Source organism: Falco punctatus, assembly GCF_963210335.1.
Source record: "Falco punctatus genome assembly, chromosome: 7".
Taxonomy (NCBI): domain Eukaryota; kingdom Metazoa; phylum Chordata; class Aves; order Falconiformes; family Falconidae; genus Falco; species Falco punctatus.
The window spans coordinates 36,903,485-36,920,966 of record NC_137587.1 but is presented as its reverse complement, the minus strand read 5'-3'; the positions used below and the strand labels follow the sequence as shown (position 1 = coordinate 36,920,966).

Below are 17,482 nucleotides of genomic sequence, written 5' to 3'. Positions count from 1 at the left end.
AGCCAACCTACCATGGGTTCAGAGAGGAGAAAGGATGCACCCTGGCCACCTGCAAGTCAACAGCTGCCATTCAAATTCAACACACCAGTTTTTTTTAAAAAATATGATTTCCTACTTAGATTTATTTTTTCTTTAATAACACAGTTTAGCATTTCAGAGTTTGGCATTCTACACTCTTACACACTGTCCTTGTTTATTAGCATTTAAACACAAAAAGACATAGCAAGACCTCCAAACACAAATAAATACAAAAACACAATATACAATAAACTGAAATACAACATATAATAATGCTATTGGGAAATTAAGACATGTTGCTAATTCCTTTTTCATATTATTATTTTAACAACATGGTTATTGCTGAGCAATAAATTATACATTTTAAAGTTGTTTTTCCCCCTAAAAGAAAAGGACGAGAACCACTGGTTACCAGATCACTTGCACTGTATCCTTACAGCTATTGATAATTAAGACAGGCAGAATATACACAATCAAATGAGGTTGGCCTTCTTTGGTCTTTGTTTTTGATCATAAAACTGAACACAAGTGTACCGTTCACTGAAGAGTATGAGATTAAAGAAATGGATACACAAGTTTCAAACACGTTAATTTGTACATTATTCTCGATCACTGATGTCTTTTCCATAGATATTTCTTACAGAATTTCTTGGAAACAAATGTCAGCTTTCGTTTTCCCGATTATTACGTTGTTCCATGCATCTTAAAGGTTATCCTACTTGTCTAAGAGAAATGGACCTACATTTAGCCCATCATCTCCTAATGGGGTATTTTTCACAGCTCTCTAGTCACCACTAAATCATTGGAGTTTTATACCTTGTAGAAAAAATCCTGAACTTCCCCCTTTTTTTTTTCTATAAAACTGAAAAATAATCTATAAACCAAACAACACTAAGAAAAACAAAACAGGTGGATCACATGATGCATCAGCAATGATGGAAGCTTGTACCTTCCCATTCCACAAGTACAAATTATACAACTCTCTGCCAGTGATGCAGGTCATAGTTGGAAGATGTGTCCTTTCAGGTGTGAGCTATATTCAAATCCAAAGCTCAGAACACTATGCAAGAAAATGACCTTTACGAATGATAATGCTGGTTTATCTCAGTAACCCTTAGACAGAGTCAAATTTTATCACTACGCATCGCACTGCCAGCAATGGAGCGTGTGAACACCGGCATTGCTAAGAAGTTAAAAAGTCCTTGCAGAACTGGCAACCAAATTAAAAGCTTAGTTCCAAAGGACCAAAAACACAAACACCACGTAGAGACAACAAACCCTTCCCTAAATGGGTAGGTTAGTAAGCCACAGAGTTGGGATCCAGATTTGAATTCCACATCAAGTCTGGGATGTTTGGGTCCAGGATTTTGGTTCAGGTGCTTCTCTGTGAAATTTAGAACTTATTTGAACCCTAAGGAACTAATCCTAACTTGGAGGGAAAAAAATCTAAACAAACACAGCCTAGTATCTACACTAAAGATCATGAAATGGAAGACAGAAGCTGCAGTCTTGACCACAAATCAGAAAAGAAATAGGAATAGTCAGATCCCTTACATGTTGTAGATCTCTACTCTTCTAAATCTTAAGAGGATGTCCCTGAATCAGCAGTCCAAAGTTTTCCACAACCGTCCTATCTGGTGCTTCTCAAAGGCCTGGATTAAGAGGCAGGGAAGAACAACTAAGCCCTCCATATTTTGGTTTAAAGAAAAAGGAAGAAAGCCCCGCAAGAAAGAAATGGTTGGTCACGCTACAGGCTGGTAGAACTAAGACGAAGCCACTTCACTTTAAAATTGTATACCCCCTCCTCAGTTAAGAGGGGCATCAAGTGAGACTTACTTTGTTGGGTGATTCTGAACAAACAGACCAGGACACGCATGTGCTGTGATTACTCACGCTGACACATCGTGCTGGCGTTCCACTCTGCAGGCTGTGCAAAGCACCGAGTAGTGAGCAACATCTGGGCTACCGTACACGTACAACCCCAAATCACGACAGCTTGTATGTTTAATACTAGCCCTTACTGTCCCGATGTGGGTCTTTTAAGGTACATCAAATCCTTTTTCAGTTCCTTTAAAGGACAAATGTATTAAATGAGTAAAACCTAGTGATTTGAAGATAACACTAGGAAAACTGGAACCCCTCATTCGGTCCCAGCTCTGGGAGATTCCTTTAATGACTCTGGGCAAGTCACATCTCATCCCTGGTTTCCTTTTTCCAGAAAAGCTAAACAGCACTTGCTCTAAGAGGAATATGTTTGCAGATGCAAAGTGCTTCCTACACTGTAAATAGCACTAAAAACTACTCTCAGACAGGCTGAATTCCCAAACCGATTGTTTTTATTGCAGTAACTATGATTTCTAGGTCAACCAGAATATAGAGGTATTGACTGAACACGACAGAAATTCCAGGAAGAGGTCCAGCTGCTTTTTATTATATTTTGTTCCCAAATTAAAGGAAAGAATTTGCCATCAACAACTTGCCCATCACCATGCTTGTTCAAAATAGCGGAACCTCCAAATAGCAGAGTATGAGGAAGGACATGTGTCCTAGATGACATTCCAAGGTCTTCAGAAAGACTAAACAAACTGTTTGCTATATACAGGTCTTCAAACCTGGAATATGTGAATGCAAAGGTTGTCCTTAGCCAAGATCCTCCCTTAGCAGCAGCAAGTTCTATTTGCACCAATTGATCAAGTATAACTTGAAGGGTTTTGTTTCATCACTTCTACATAAAGACATTGCATATATATGTGCATGCATGTCTGTGTGTATATGTATGTACCTACACACGTATGAGTCATTTACAGAGCAAAACCTAAGAGATTAGTTATGCAACCCAAGAATTTTTCCCCCTCACCTATTTGTATATTTGCATAGTTAAATCATATCAAGGCATCAATACTGCAGTCACATTTGTCACTCTTCTGTGGTGCAGGCAACTTTTCTTGTCACTCTACATGCTTCTCTGTCTTGGACCAAACAGCACCAGTGTTTTAAAAACAAAAGAAAACAACAGAAACCTTGCATTGTTGGTGAAACGCCTATCCCACATGATGGAATACAGATACAAATAGGTGATAGCTTTTAAACTCCACCTCAACAAGCCGCAATCATGGCAAGCTGAGAAACATGAACGATACAATCACAACCTACCATTCATGGGTTCAACACTTAAATTACAACTAACACAATCTCCATTACCTTTGCATTTGAGAAATTCACCAGGCACAGAAACAGGCACGTATCTTCAACTTTCCTTTTCCAAGTAGGAAAATCCATGGGAAAAGGAAGTAAACTGTATTTCATATTTATAAGAAAGCTAGCATGTTACCCACAACGCTTTTTCTGTCAAAATTATGCCATCCATCATCCCCTTTTCCCTATTGCACGTTCTCATTGTGAAGAACATTTACAGTACAAGGCTGAAAACAACATTGCATATTGTAAGTCAGCAGTTGAAGGTGTACCATGTAGACAGTAACTGAAACAAGACCCCTTTAATTAGATCAGAGAAGAAATGCAGACATGGTCATGCATCAGCATCACAGGTTGGTCTTTGAACACCCAAATAGTTTCATCCTGTTTAGAATTCAAGTCTTACTTTCTAGGTAACAGACGCACTCATCCTGTGCTGAAGAGTGTACAAAAAGGGCAACATCCACATAGTCATACACTGGAATCTCCCTAGAGAAAACTGGAAACAGAAGAGGTTTGTACGTAACTTGAAGCGTCATCGTTAAGAAAGAATACCAGCAAGAGACTTCAGTTGTGTGCTGCTAAGAATTACTAAGCTGAGGAAAAAAAAGTTCCATTGAAGAAACTCTGTTCAAAGTAAAGCAAATACTCTGGGACCCCCTTGCAACAATGGCACACCACAGGAGTTAGCTGGGATTCAAGAGCGTATGTGGGGGCAGACTGCTGCCTCATGAATCACTTTAAACAGACAGACCCTAGAAAACTTTGGATATCTGGTCAGGAACATATAGATAAAAGGATAAAGGGCATTTCAATGATGAGAAAAAAAAGTTAAATAATTTTAAGTGTTGAGTAAAGCACCAGGTATCTTTTCCTTTCAATTTAGAGAATATACAGTGGCCTTGTGTTCACAAAATGCTACATACTCCTTGCTGGAAAGCAGAGGAAACCGATTTTCTATGTACACAGTAAGAACTCTACAGAGATGGCCCGCGAGTTCTGCGGAGAAAGGGGTGTTACAGTCAAGGCTTTGGGTATTCCACAGCAGGCGGTGTCTACATTTGTGTAGCAAGATCCTGGATTTCACAGTAGGCAGGGTTGGCAAACTGGAAATTCTCTGGCAGCTTCATGTAGTTTTAAAAAATAAGTGCAGTAGGCCTCCATTTTATTAACTGTGATAAAAAGCATATATGCAAAAATATTTTTATATTGATAGCACATTACTGCATTATAAAAGCTGCCCAAGTGAAGCTGAAGATACTGGCAGCTGGTGCTTTCGGCACTTGGGAGATGTGGAAAGCAGCATAGAGATCTGTGAAATACAACAGTGACTGATGTTTCTGCTACAGTGATCGGCATTAATATAGTTAGCAGTGTTCATATTTAAACTTCTCTATGAAGTTTCTGAGTCAATATCCCACTAAGAGGAGATATTCAGATCTCTTAAAGCTACTAGTTTAGGCTGTGTGCAGACTCAGGAAGACTTCCCTATTAGTTTACACTTTCTCATGTTTCAAAGTCCTTTTTCAATCACAAAGGCTGGAAACACTTTTCCTCCTTTTTTAAAGAGCCTGGATTTAGAAGCGCAATTCTGTCACAGGAGTTGGAAACTGTAGTCACAAATCTGCAGAATATGCCGGGCCCTGCTTATACTAGAAATCTCCTCCAAGTCCCAGATTGAAACAGGATATAAACTGTTTTGAGATGGCCAAACGGTTTCATTTAAGTTTTCAAGACATGCAATAGCAATGGGAGGAGAGTCCTTTGGACATTTCCACTTGGGAATCCTGTTTTCAGTAAAATTCTGTGATGCACAAACACAAAAGCTCAGCTGCCTACATTCACAATTATTAAAATAACACAAGTTGAGCGAACCTTCGCCCGAAAGCGTAAAGTGATGGGTTTGCTTATGCAGCCTGCATAAAACTGCAAGTGCCATATAATTATATCTAGAGATATAGATGCCAGTATATCTGTAGATACTTATCTCTTGTGCAGAACATCCTCCTTCTGTGCTAGAAATTAAATGCTAGCACATGCCTCCATATTTGAGCTTGCACCCGTTGACAGCTATGTACCATAAAGAGAGTACAGCACCTGGACGATGGAAGGCGAGAAAAGGAAGACAAGTTGCTGCTGACAGTTGTGACAGTCAGCAGCAGGCAGTATTCTAGCAGGTGCCTGGAAAACCCATGAAGACCACTTAGCATGCATTGTATATTCATAAATACTTCTTGCAGGCACTGTGTGTGAAGGCACAGCCAAAAAAGACAACGGCAAAGACGAGCTGAAATACAAAGGCATGAATTCAACTGCACCTTAGACAAAAATTGTGACTATGCCTCAAAAAGCAGAAAACTGATGCAACCTGACATTAAAGGCTGAGATGCAACGTTTTCTTTCAAGCCCACGAAGGCTAAAAACATAGGGGTGCAAGTCTGTTCTGCCTAAGAGGTTCTTGGATTTTAAAGTGCACCACAGTCAGACTATGTCTCTAGACTTGCTTGTCACAGGCTATTAAACAGAAGCAGATGAACACAGCAGGTTGCAATCAGCATGTTTCAGGGCTAGCAAATGCTTTCCACTGCAGTTCAGGCTGTTACAAGAAAGAAGCCCATGCATTCCCTGTTAGGATGCTAGTCTGCTATGAAAAGCTGTCACGAGCATATACATTCACAGCCCCACAGAGTTCTCAGATCAGTCCGTTTCAAGTGTTGCCACCCTACAACCACAGGCATTAGAGGAAAAAATGTCGCCTGCCTTCACAGTGGCCATGGAGACTGTCTAGTCCAAGCTCCATAGGAGCACTGAGCATAACGTTTTGGCACCTGAATAAGTTGGATTCCACCATGGCCAAGTCATAGAAGCTCCAGAAGCCAAAGAAAAGGGCTTTGCCTTCTATTTTGTACATCACAAGGTACCTAAGGGCTCTGAAGACAAGGCTAAACATTATGCCTGAAGTCCAATTAAACTACCATTTCAGATATCAGAATTAATCTGAATAAAAAAGCTATGGTTTATAAGCAGCACAGCACATCTAAGGCACATGTATGCATGCAAGCCACCATCACTGTATTAAGACATAGCTGACTTGTCCTTAAGAAGCAATGGCTGCTAGTACAGAACGAACATATAGGCTTTTTTTCAGCACTAATCCTCCTCCCCAATACTGAAAATACTATATACTGCTGACAGCATAATGTGCAACATATATAGCTTGATTGGAAAGCATGGGGCAGAACTTTAAAAAATGTACAGGATTCCGTTTAGAACTCCAAAGTTCAACAAATGCCCTATTTTAGGGTGAAAACAATTATAAATCTGATAATGATGCACAGCATCCATGAGTGATTTTTCCTTAATTTTGAAATAGTGTCATTAACTACGACATATATTGTAGGTTTACATTTCTAAAGAGAAATAACAGAATTGAATAGGTTTTTTTTCTATCACAAGTGATAACCAGTGTTTGATATCTTCTATTTTTCTTCCAAGAAATATCAGTCTATCAACAGTTTTAAAATAAAATGTTTTCTGTAACAATAGAACTTTAAATAAAAATATGATTTTGATTCAGATACTTTTGAGAAGACATGGAAACTTTTCCAAGATCTTCTGACAAAGTAATTATTAAAACAGAGACCAGATGAGGCCTTAAAAAGACAATATACTATATTTCAGACAAGATTGCACCTCAGTTTTTCAAATAATATCATAATTGCAACATTACTTCATCATTTCTTCTTTTAACATGCTGACAATTTCCAGCTAGCCCACGTGTGAAGTTTTTTTGTTTTTGTATTCTAGCTTAAAGAAAGAAAAGTCAGTAATTTATTCAGCACATACTGTATATGTCTTTTCACCTCCAATTGACTAGAGCATTAATAAGTTAAAAAAAAATCCTCTCTGACCATAATCATTATCCTCAGGAGGGATAAGTGATTCTTCAGAGCTTAAGTGTTGCTAGTTCTATTAAAAAATATACCATGGTATGATTTCTTAATGTGTTGCTACTTTCGCAATTGGACCCTATGCAGTTATGCCTTCAAACTCTTCCATCTGTTCCACAAGGTGGTTCTGTGAGCTTTAGGACCTCTGACTGAAGACAAACTGATATAAAAACCCCAAACGGAGTTGTCTTCTGTTTAATCCGCCTCCCCTATTGTATGTCAGGGGTCTGGTAGATCCGATGTATCCACTATGACTTTAATAAAAATAGTATCATCTTTAATATACGTTCCATTCTCTAGAACAGTTTGAGCCACAAAGACTGGGCAGCCGGATGCAATGTTCATTTCTCCAGTTGGCTTCTTGAAACTGCTGCTGTTGGGATCTGGCTTGAAAGCATCTCCTAAGTGGCGTCGAGACGGTCCCTGATCCATTAGCATGAGAGTCACTTTCTGTTTAAATGGCCAAGGAAGCAATGCATCGTATTCTCCACGCATTATGACAAAAAACAGCGACAAGTGCGTCCCTTTTCCCATGCCATCTCCATTAAGGTAAACCCTGGCACACATCTTGTAGCCAAAGTATCCAGTATAAAAGGGTTGGCTGTACAATGACAGAGTCTTCCCCATAACTGCCTCTTGCTTCCGACGTTTATAATCTCGAATTTTCCAAATTAATACTCCGTTGTAACTGGCAGTTTCTAAAACTTGGAATCGGAGGTCCATGTCAGCCAGCCGAATATCATGAACACTCAGCATCTGATCATGTCTGCTCAGCTGTGTCTCTAGCAGGCCTGTTAGAAAACAGGAAGGACAGGGGTGAGAAAAGCTTATTTTTCTAAAGACTGTAAAAATCATTCGCTAATGTTCCTACTGTGTAAGAAAACTCTCCTCCTCAAGAGCCAAAGCACATTCGGCCACTAATGAAGCAATTTCCACAGACAACAGTTTGCCAGCTAGTATCTAGGGATTTCTAAAAATGTGGGTGTTAATCACGCATACAATAAAAGTCGAATATTCAAATCATCTAACATAAATTTTGCCTAAACTAAGCAATCTAACTACAGAGGCTTCAATTTTTTCAGAGACGACTTGGTAGCATTATCTGTAGATTCCTATTAACAGTGAAGAACTTGGAAGTGGTCACACATCCTGCATAAACCCCCTGAAATTCAGAAGCATGACTGTTCTTCTCAGGCACTACTTGTCTCAGAAGTGTAGTGCTGTTACCATGTCTAATGTTCATCACAAAAGAACAGAAAAATCAAGCTTAGCTCTGTATTATATGATCACTTAGTTTGGTGGGAAGGCTGTTTTTAATGACCCCTTTTCCTCATGTGAAAATGTTACTCGTCTTTGCACACTGGCAAAACTGGCTGACATACAATACCAAGAAGCAGATGAATTTGTATGGCGAGTTTGCTTTATATAGATTTATTTACATGTTAAGTTCTTTGTCCTAATCATTTAAACACTTACACGTGATCCATACTACTTGCTAAATCTTCAATTCCACTTTATTCAGCAAGCATGACAATAACCTTATTCTCAAGCAGATCCCACAGTTTTCTTTGGATCAAATATACCCCCCCTGTAATAGATATCTGGACAGGTACTTTTAGGTAGATAACCAGACTGCTGATCCATTCATGGGGAGAAGAGTAATAAAAGAAGACTTGTCAATATACCACTACCTTTAAAGAACCTGCTGAAAGCTATTAGCTGTCAAAGATCAACTGAGAAACTACTTATAATGAACTAATACTGTAATCAAGACAGCGGTCAAGAAAACAAGACTAGAATCAAGCCTAAGAAGCGGTGTAGAAGCAATGCAACATTGCCAAAGGGATTACACAGCTCCCTATTGAAAAATCAGAAGAGCCAGCATTATTGATGCTTCCACATAAAAATCACCATGGGAGTGCTATCCAAAATATTTTTTTTTTCCTTGACAGCAGCACCGAGTACTTCAGTCCATTGTGCTTATACTTACTTGTATTTCGAGCTCCTTGCCCAGCAGTTTTATCAACACTTTCCAGCTCAGTCACTCTGTTCTGGAGGGACTCTACACTGCTCTTCATGCTGTCAGCCTCCTCCCAGTTCTGTCTGAAGGGACGGATTTCTTTGTCCAGTTCTTTCAGTTTTTCTGCCTGACTGTCTATCACTCGCTTTATAAAACAATAAGGTATGAGTTAAAATAACAAAAAGACATTAATTTATGCAAATTAAACAAGGACACATTTCCAATATAAAGAAGTTTCACTTATGTCAAATACTTTAGTAACACAAACGTTGAAAATTTAGAGGAATAGCTCAAGTATTTATAAAACACTTATAAAAATCTTTAGTGCTGTACAGGTATAAATATTAAAGCATTATCAGAATTATCAACACAATTAGTAAAAAAAGAGAAACTGTTAGTATGCTCTCATCTAAATTAAAAAAAACAACCAAACAACTTTCAATGCAAGAACCAATATTCTGAATGTCTCTATATTGATATTATAGGCTGATACCAGAAGGTCAGAGTACTGAAGCAACAAAGCATGGGCACAACAACTTACCATGATGTGAATCAAGTGGCTGCTCATGTGCACACATTTATCATTGGGTAACAGCAAAATAAACTTGCCCCTCCAGAAAAACACCAGTACCCTTGCACACAGGGAGCAGGAGTATATGTATGTGCAGATACAGTGGCATTAGCAAGCTGCAAGCTCACATCAATCAGTTATCAAAGCCTAAGTTACTATGTGCCCGTAATCATAGCAGAAGCCCTCAAGAGTGTAAAAGCAAAACTACCACTTCTGTCCCCTTAAGCATTCTTAAAATTCCCACCATTACTTCCTAGACTGAATAAGCCATGCATCCTGAAGGTGCTTGCTGGTTGAGTCTTTTTAAGAAAGCAAAGAAAAAAAACCAAACGCCAGCTGATTTTGGAAAGTCATGAAATATAATACTCCAGAAAAAAAATATATAGAAAGGGGGGTATTCTCTGAAAGAGGGGCATTGCAAGCACCTCAGTATATTGCAAGTACAAAGGAGACTTATTTCCCAGTCTACCTCAAATCTGATGCAAAAAACTCATAGCACTTCACATTATCACAGCTAATTTGGACTAGCAGGAATTTTAGCCAGAACCCCATAATCAGTTGTGAAGTTCAAATGATAATAAAAGTATTTGAGACAAGAAACTACTTTTGCTACCACCTACAGTTAAATTCCAAATCTAACTTTATAGTTTATCATCATATAGTGCCAACATATGTAAAAAAGGTTTTTCCCCATCAGTGGGGAACATTGAATCCACATGGCTAACCAGAATGTAAATGCAAAATAACTTTATTTTCTTGCTTTGTACTCAACTGCTACTTTTTTTTAAGAAGCAAAAACCATTCTGCCTCATGCAACCTTCATTTCCCCTTTTAGGCATTTACTTTTAATCATGTGGTTTCATTTATACTGAAAGTCTGTAACAATTAATTGAAGTCTGTCAATTTGATAAGCCAGCTAGCAAAGTCATGTTCTAGGAGTGTTTTATTTTATTGTGTCTCAAAACCACAAAGTAACATATTTTGAGATTAACTATTTATTTCTATGTTGGTGTTTTAAAACAAGCTTATGTATCTCACTTGCAAAATCATGACTTTGTGAAGGAAAGCTGTGTACTGAATCATAAACACAGTGGTATGGCCCCATTAATAGATGAAGTAACTTGCCTGGACATACTAATTAATCATCAGATGACAACACAGTCACACCCTCTCACTTCTGATGGTAATCAGAAAATAAAATAGGGAAGGGCTGTAGCTATACATATAAAAGGAAACACACCATAGAATGGCCTGAATGAGTGTTGTAAGAGCAGAGCCACAAGATCTGGCCAGTAGTTCACAGTTAACAGGCAAAAGTAAACTCAAGGTGTGCCCAAGTCTGATCTTTCTCCTTGCACAAAACATGAACTCTCCAAGGCAAAAGTAACACAGTCATAGGTTTGTACAGTGCTTCACATGGAGATGCTCCACTTTCCAACTGGGACCTCTTGGCACTAACACAGTATCAAACAAAATGGATAAACACATTTTTTGATGAACTGGGAAAGTGGTAAAGATGCAGAGGTGCAAGCTATTCTTTCAGGAGAAGTTTACCGTAAGTTGTAATTAGGGATCAACTTCTCTCCATCAACCTGTGTGCAGTCTACATTGTACTTAGACAACCAATTCTGGTTATTAGCTGCTTCTGCCACACATTGGCAAATGTGTAGTATTTTATCTCCTGTACCCCTCCATGAGAATTCAAGAGAGACAGAATAATCAGAAATAGACTTGTATTCTGTTTTTTTTTAAAGCAGTGGGATCTCTTATCTTTTTATCCTACAGGGAGTCAACCTCACTCATGCTGGGAGATACTGATGTACTAAATCAGAGTTTAATACAGCAGTGAAGAATTTCACTCTAATTACTCCATTAGAAAGCACACAGATGTCTCACACCGCACTCATAAATTTTCAAGTAGATATCAATTCTCTGCATGCACTTTTTACTCCAGCAACTGACCTCTCCAGCTCAGTAATCCAGTCGTAAATCAGTAATGTCTGGCAAACCACTGAGGGATCTACTTGATGTTGATTTTCATCTAGGTTTTGTTTGGTATTTCTAATAAACCATTTGCAGAATTTTAGCACTATTCTTACTAAAATTTAGAAAATGTCATGAGGAACTGAAGAAATCTCTCTATTTCAGATGCTCTTAATGTACCTTTCCACTGCAACTGACAGAGCAAAACTGGAAAGCTAAAGAACACACTAGAAAAGGAACCAAAGGTACTACTAGACTGCGAAAACAAATTATACCTCCTCCTCCTCTGAAGGATGTATTACCAATCAAATAATTTTATATTCATAAGGTCATTGTTTCTTTTGTCTAAGTATCTCACGTCCACACTCAGCTTAAGACTTGACTTACTAATATGCTTCTATATACCCCTAAGAAAGACTGGATACTGGATGTGAAAGTTCTTTCCATGAGACAGCAGTTGAAAAAGCCATCATATACTCTCTTGGTAAGAACACCTTCCCTAGAGACCAGTATATAGAAAATTAATCTGAATCAGAACATTTCAAGGTTGAGGTTCCTGACAGTGCCTAGACACCTCTGATGCATTTACACTAGTTGTGTTAAATGCCTCGCAGTGCAGATAACGCCAGTTGTGCCCAGTGAAGCAGCTGTTCCCAAGCCAAAGAAAGTTATATGACAACTAATACTGCAACCGTACTACAAATAACTAGCATGCATAGGACTTGGGGGACTAAGCAAGTATCACTTGCCCAGACCTGAATTGGCTAGTTCTACACTGGAAATATCTGTGGCTCTTGTCTAGCCATGGCTGCTCAATGCAACCCAGAAAAAGAATGGCTCACAACAGGTAACTAATTCCTTCTGCTCCCAGTAGGCAACAGAGAAAGGCTAATCACATGGTCCAGGGAAAAAACAAAAATTGAGGTGTGTTTCCAGGATGCCCTTAACAATCTGACTGAACCAGAAAGTTCCAGTAAGCGAAGAAATCAGGTTGAAATAGCTGTAAAACACAGTTTGGCTTAAAATAACTAAACCAAAATAGCTGGCAAGAAGTAGGTGGTGGTGGGGGACGGGATGACACAACAAACAAGAGCAAAACACATTCTCCCCAGTACTTCTTACTACCAAAAAGCCACCTGTTAGAATCTGCCAACCATATTGTTTTGTGGCATTTTTTTCCTAAACATAAACCATTCAAAAATTGATTTTGCTAACACAGCTTGAAGAAATAAAAAGATATTGCAGCCTGTCATCAAGACAATAACGAAAAACTCTCCTCTAGTTTTTTTTCCATTTCCACTCTCATCACTGGTTATTGAGATAGCATGTGTAAAAACCCCAGGCTTACAAATTAACTTACCTCCTGGCAGATTCAATCAGCAGTATCAACACATACAAGGATTAGCTTCCCAGTGTTAGAATACAATACTGTAAGCATGCAGCCATATCCCAGACTATCAACAGACCAAATAACAATGACTAAGGCAAGCTAAACTGGTTACTATGTGGGCAGAACACAGAAAGAAATAAATTCTGTAAGAAGAAATGTTGCTGTTGACTAACTTAAAGGTTTCCTTATAAACCAAGATTGAGGGTCTCAAGGCTCTGAGCTCTTGAATGTGCTACCCTTTGAGTTTCAGCTATACTCGTTTGGATACTTGTATCTTTCTTGAGTATCACCACTTGCAGTTTAGTATGTTAAGTGAATAGTATGTGAAAAAGACAATTTTATTTACATTCCTTTAAGCTGGATGCTAAAATAGGTATTCGGTATTCTAGCAGCACACAAACTAAAATAATGTGTGAATGATACCTTCACAATAGCTTGCTAAGTATCTCCTGAGATATCCCTAATTGTGGTTAGTATCGCACAAGCTAACACAAATTCCCAGCATCCATATCCCAAGTCAGCTCTGAAAGCAAAGCAAAGAATTTCAGCTTGGGCTAAGCACCACACTAGAGCATCCAGGGCATTTCTGGTTTGACACTGGCTTGTGGCCAGGGGATTTAGACCACAGAATGAGAAATTCACTTACTGGGCAAAGGACTAATCAGATACACTTTTTTAAATCCATGTTTCTGTTATCCTTCTAAGAAAAATGTATTCAAATGCACTGTACTACATTTGGTTTAATTCCACACCAAACTGATCTCACTCATTGTTAATAATTTTTTCAATACCAGCAAGCAGAAAATAAATATACATTATACGCATAACAGTCTTAAAGTGCTAATCTTGTCCACCAGTTTGACAATAGTAGTTCCTCAGGGTTTGTTGTTTTTTGAGGGGTTTTTTTGTTTGTTTGTTTGGTGGCGGTTTTTATTAAATTTTGTTTCAGAGAAGAAAAAATAATTATGACTATTTTTCAGGCAAGATTTGTAATTTCATTTTCATTCTTTTCACTTTTTAAACAGGGTTTTTTGTTTTAACATAGGCTAGGCAACTGCAGTGTTTTAGTTAAGTATCTTACTCCAAGCACAACAAACCAGCTACTGACCAGAAGGGGGAGAAAAAAGCAACACAGAATAGCTTTATAATAAGGTAAACTATCACCCCCTTTTTAATTAGAACACCTCACTTCAGAAGCGTAAAGGCACATAACAGAAGCTACTACCATTTCTGCTTTAATGGGGAGATTCTAAATTTCTTACCTGTAAATGAAGTATTTTAGATTCATTATTCCGCAGCATTTCCTTCTGTCTTTCAATTTCTATTTCAAAGCTACAAATCTGATTATGTAAAGTTTGTATACTCTTGTTCTTTTCCAAACTTTCATTCTGGAGCAAGGCCACCTGGAAAAAATTCTACAATTACTCCTGCCAAAGTTTATTAAAAATACCTATAACTTTGTTAAACTATCTTGCGCACATGAAAGGGATGAGATCCTAGTAAAGTCTCTCCCCATGTCTTGCAAATAGACAAACCCCAACCTTCTGACAGCTACTTTTGCACTTTCAAAGCATGGTATTGGTACGACTTTAGCTAATGAAAGTGCAGACGGGATACATAAACAGCATAAGAACTTGGGTCTAAGCATAATCTTGTCTTTAATCAGTTTGTTATTTAATGGCTTTGTTTCCTGAGTTCTACTAACTGACTTGGGAGTTGCTTGGAGTTTGGAAAGAACAACCTATTTAGCTCTAGATTAGTGTTAAGAACTAAAGCCCTGCACAGAAGGGATGTCAGAGAGAAGCCAAGCAGCTGAAAAGTCAGTTGGGAAAGGGAATATTAATCTTCCCCACCTACTCCATGCTATCCTGATCTAAAGCAAATTAAAGGAAAAAATCTACATGGAATTGTCTTGGCTTCACAGAACGTGATGGTGATGAAAACTCCTGAAATGAGTGGATACAGAAGGGATCCATGCATTTGAAAGAAAATCCAATGGTGCCTACAAGTAGAAAAGCCTAAAGAGCTACAGAGTGTGGATTATATTCTCTCTCTGTATTGACATTTTATGAATTCATTCATTAGTGACTCATTCTGATTTTAAAACAGCCGCCTAGTTAGAATAGTATCATATATTATATCTCCTTGGGGACTAAAGTAATACAATAAATCATTCTCTATCACACTATTCTGTGCTCTGTTCATTAACACGGTTTGGGGAAGGGATTGCTTTGTGGTGGTGGATTGCTTTTCTTTAAAAATCTCATTTTTCCCCGGCCAAAATTATTCAGTAGCAAAAACATACAGAACAAACATTTTGACACCAAATTACTTTTGGACATGCCCTGACTAGTTCCACAGACAGATCTTTATATGGATAAGAAGCAGCACCATTTTTGACCCAGGAAAATCTTGATTAACGTTCCACATTAAGACCAATTACTTGGATGCTTCATGTTCCCCAAAAAATCTACACTACCACCCCCGATACAGATGATAGTTTGAGGATAAGCCATTTTTACTTCTGATGTGGGTATTACTGTGGAATTCCACCACCTTAACTGCCCTCTAATCAGACATAGTCTAATCACTTCACATGTCACTCAATTCCTAGACTCAAGAAGCTAGCCTGTTTAAAAAGGTAAATAATTTCAATTTCTATACTCACCTAAACTAGACAAAGGACTGCCAAAGGCCACAGGCATTCAGCAGGTTCATCAGACAGTGGCCCAAAAACATAGAGATACCATAATATATATACGTATTCAATTTTCAATATAGTGTAGCATGTATGTGTATACACACATACATTAGTTCCACATTTTATATATGGAAAAACTGGCAGAAGAGGCTCAACAGAAATGAGATATAGCTAATTTTGCCAGTGCAGAGAGAGAAACAATCTCAAGGCTGTAGGAGTGCATGCCTAGGTATGAGAGAAAAATTTCAAGTTGAAATTAAACTAGTACCCGTGCCTCCCACGTACTTCAGATCTGCTGGGTAGCCACTTTAATTTTTTGCATCCTCCTTTTCCTTAATGAATCAGAGTTCTTTAGTTAATTCTGATCTTTACATTCCCTTTCTCTCATCGTTTCCTCCCCAGGCCTCCCAGTCATAAGGCAGTTACATTCTGTGTCACTAGCATTACATTTCCATTTTTGTACAAGTTACAGAACGTGGGCCTGTCTTGTACTGAGATTTTCCATGCAGTTTTACAGAACACTAGAAAAACAGAATTATGTCCTGCAGCCCTTAATCATACAGAACTGTCATTGCTAAGTCAGTAATTGTACTTCAGTGGTAATTTGTGAATAAGAAATCTTGAACACTAAATATAGTTTCCTAATTGCATTTGGCATGTCTTTGGAACTTCAGGTAAAAAACAGGGTAAAGGAAACACAGCATCTGTTTACAAACTGCATCAATCAGCTTCCTTTACCTTCTTGTCATATTTGAAATATTCCTAGGATAAAGCATGCTCTTAGCAGCTTTTCACATTAAGCTATCATTTGTTACTGCTCACTAAAAAAAGAATGGAAGAAATCTCATGCCACAAAAAACTGGATTAAAACAGGTCACATATTTAAGTCACATATTAAAAACAGTTTACACTGGATTTCTTTAAGAATGTGACAAAGCCACAAAATGATGTTCAACTCATTATTTCCAACATCACAAAATCCATGGGAGTTCAGTCTGCAAGTCTGTCCCATCAGAGAGTGAACAAACAGCAAATTCTAATTTGCCCCAGAGTTTTGATTTAAAGATTTTACATCTGACCTTCTCTCACTTCTCTCTGCCAACAGCACCATTTTCAAATACCAAACTCGTAACTTTGCACAAGCTTTTCAGTTCTGAAGACTTTCAATTAGCATAATCTATAAGCACTATTAAAGAACGTGGTGACTGGGAGAAGCCAACCGCCGTACATATCACAGTGATTATCCCAAATGAAATCTTCGCCCTACAGAAACCAACAAGACTTTCACTGACTTCCCCAAGGCCAAGACTTCTGTGATACTCATTACCTAATTTAACTTTGCACTGTTGTTCTTCAGTGCAAGAATAGTTTATTTTCTCAAAGATGACAGCAACAATGAAGTTACAATTCATTTTGTTACCCTTCTCTAGATTAAAGTCACTGACATATGATATGTGGTTAGCTATTCTGGTAACTTGGCACAGTCTTGGGATTTCCAGTGATTCAACTCTTTATTATGAATAGCAAGAAGTCTACAAAGCAGGAAGTGAAAAACAAAAAAAAAAAAAAAAAAAAAAAAGGACAAACAATGATAAGCAGCTATGTCCTAAACGGAAGTTAAACCAAAAATTGAACACAAAAGAGTAGTAAAGTG

The 17,482-nt window shown here is 38.1% G+C and overlaps 1 protein-coding gene across 9 annotated transcripts in view; it reads right to left on the bottom strand.

Annotated features, from left to right (window-relative positions):
- Positions 1–102: 102 nt before the first annotated feature.
- The window catches only part of TRAF3 (TNF receptor associated factor 3), a 75,351-nt gene continuing 57,971 nt past the window's right edge, over positions 103–17,482 (bottom strand). For 8 of the 9 annotated variants that reach the window (XM_080394606.1, XM_080394607.1, XM_080394602.1 and 5 more), the window contains 3 exons: positions 14,390–14,530; positions 9,154–9,328; positions 103–7,954 (listed from right to left, as the gene is read on the bottom strand). In XM_080394606.1, coding sequence (XP_080250732.1) covers positions 7,383–7,954; positions 9,154–9,328; positions 14,390–14,530 — 888 coding nt within the window. In that variant the 3' untranslated portion in view covers positions 103–7,382. The remainder of the gene's footprint in view (positions 7,955–9,153; positions 9,329–14,389; positions 14,531–17,482) is intronic. The other variant, XM_080394608.1, reaches the window with a different exon arrangement.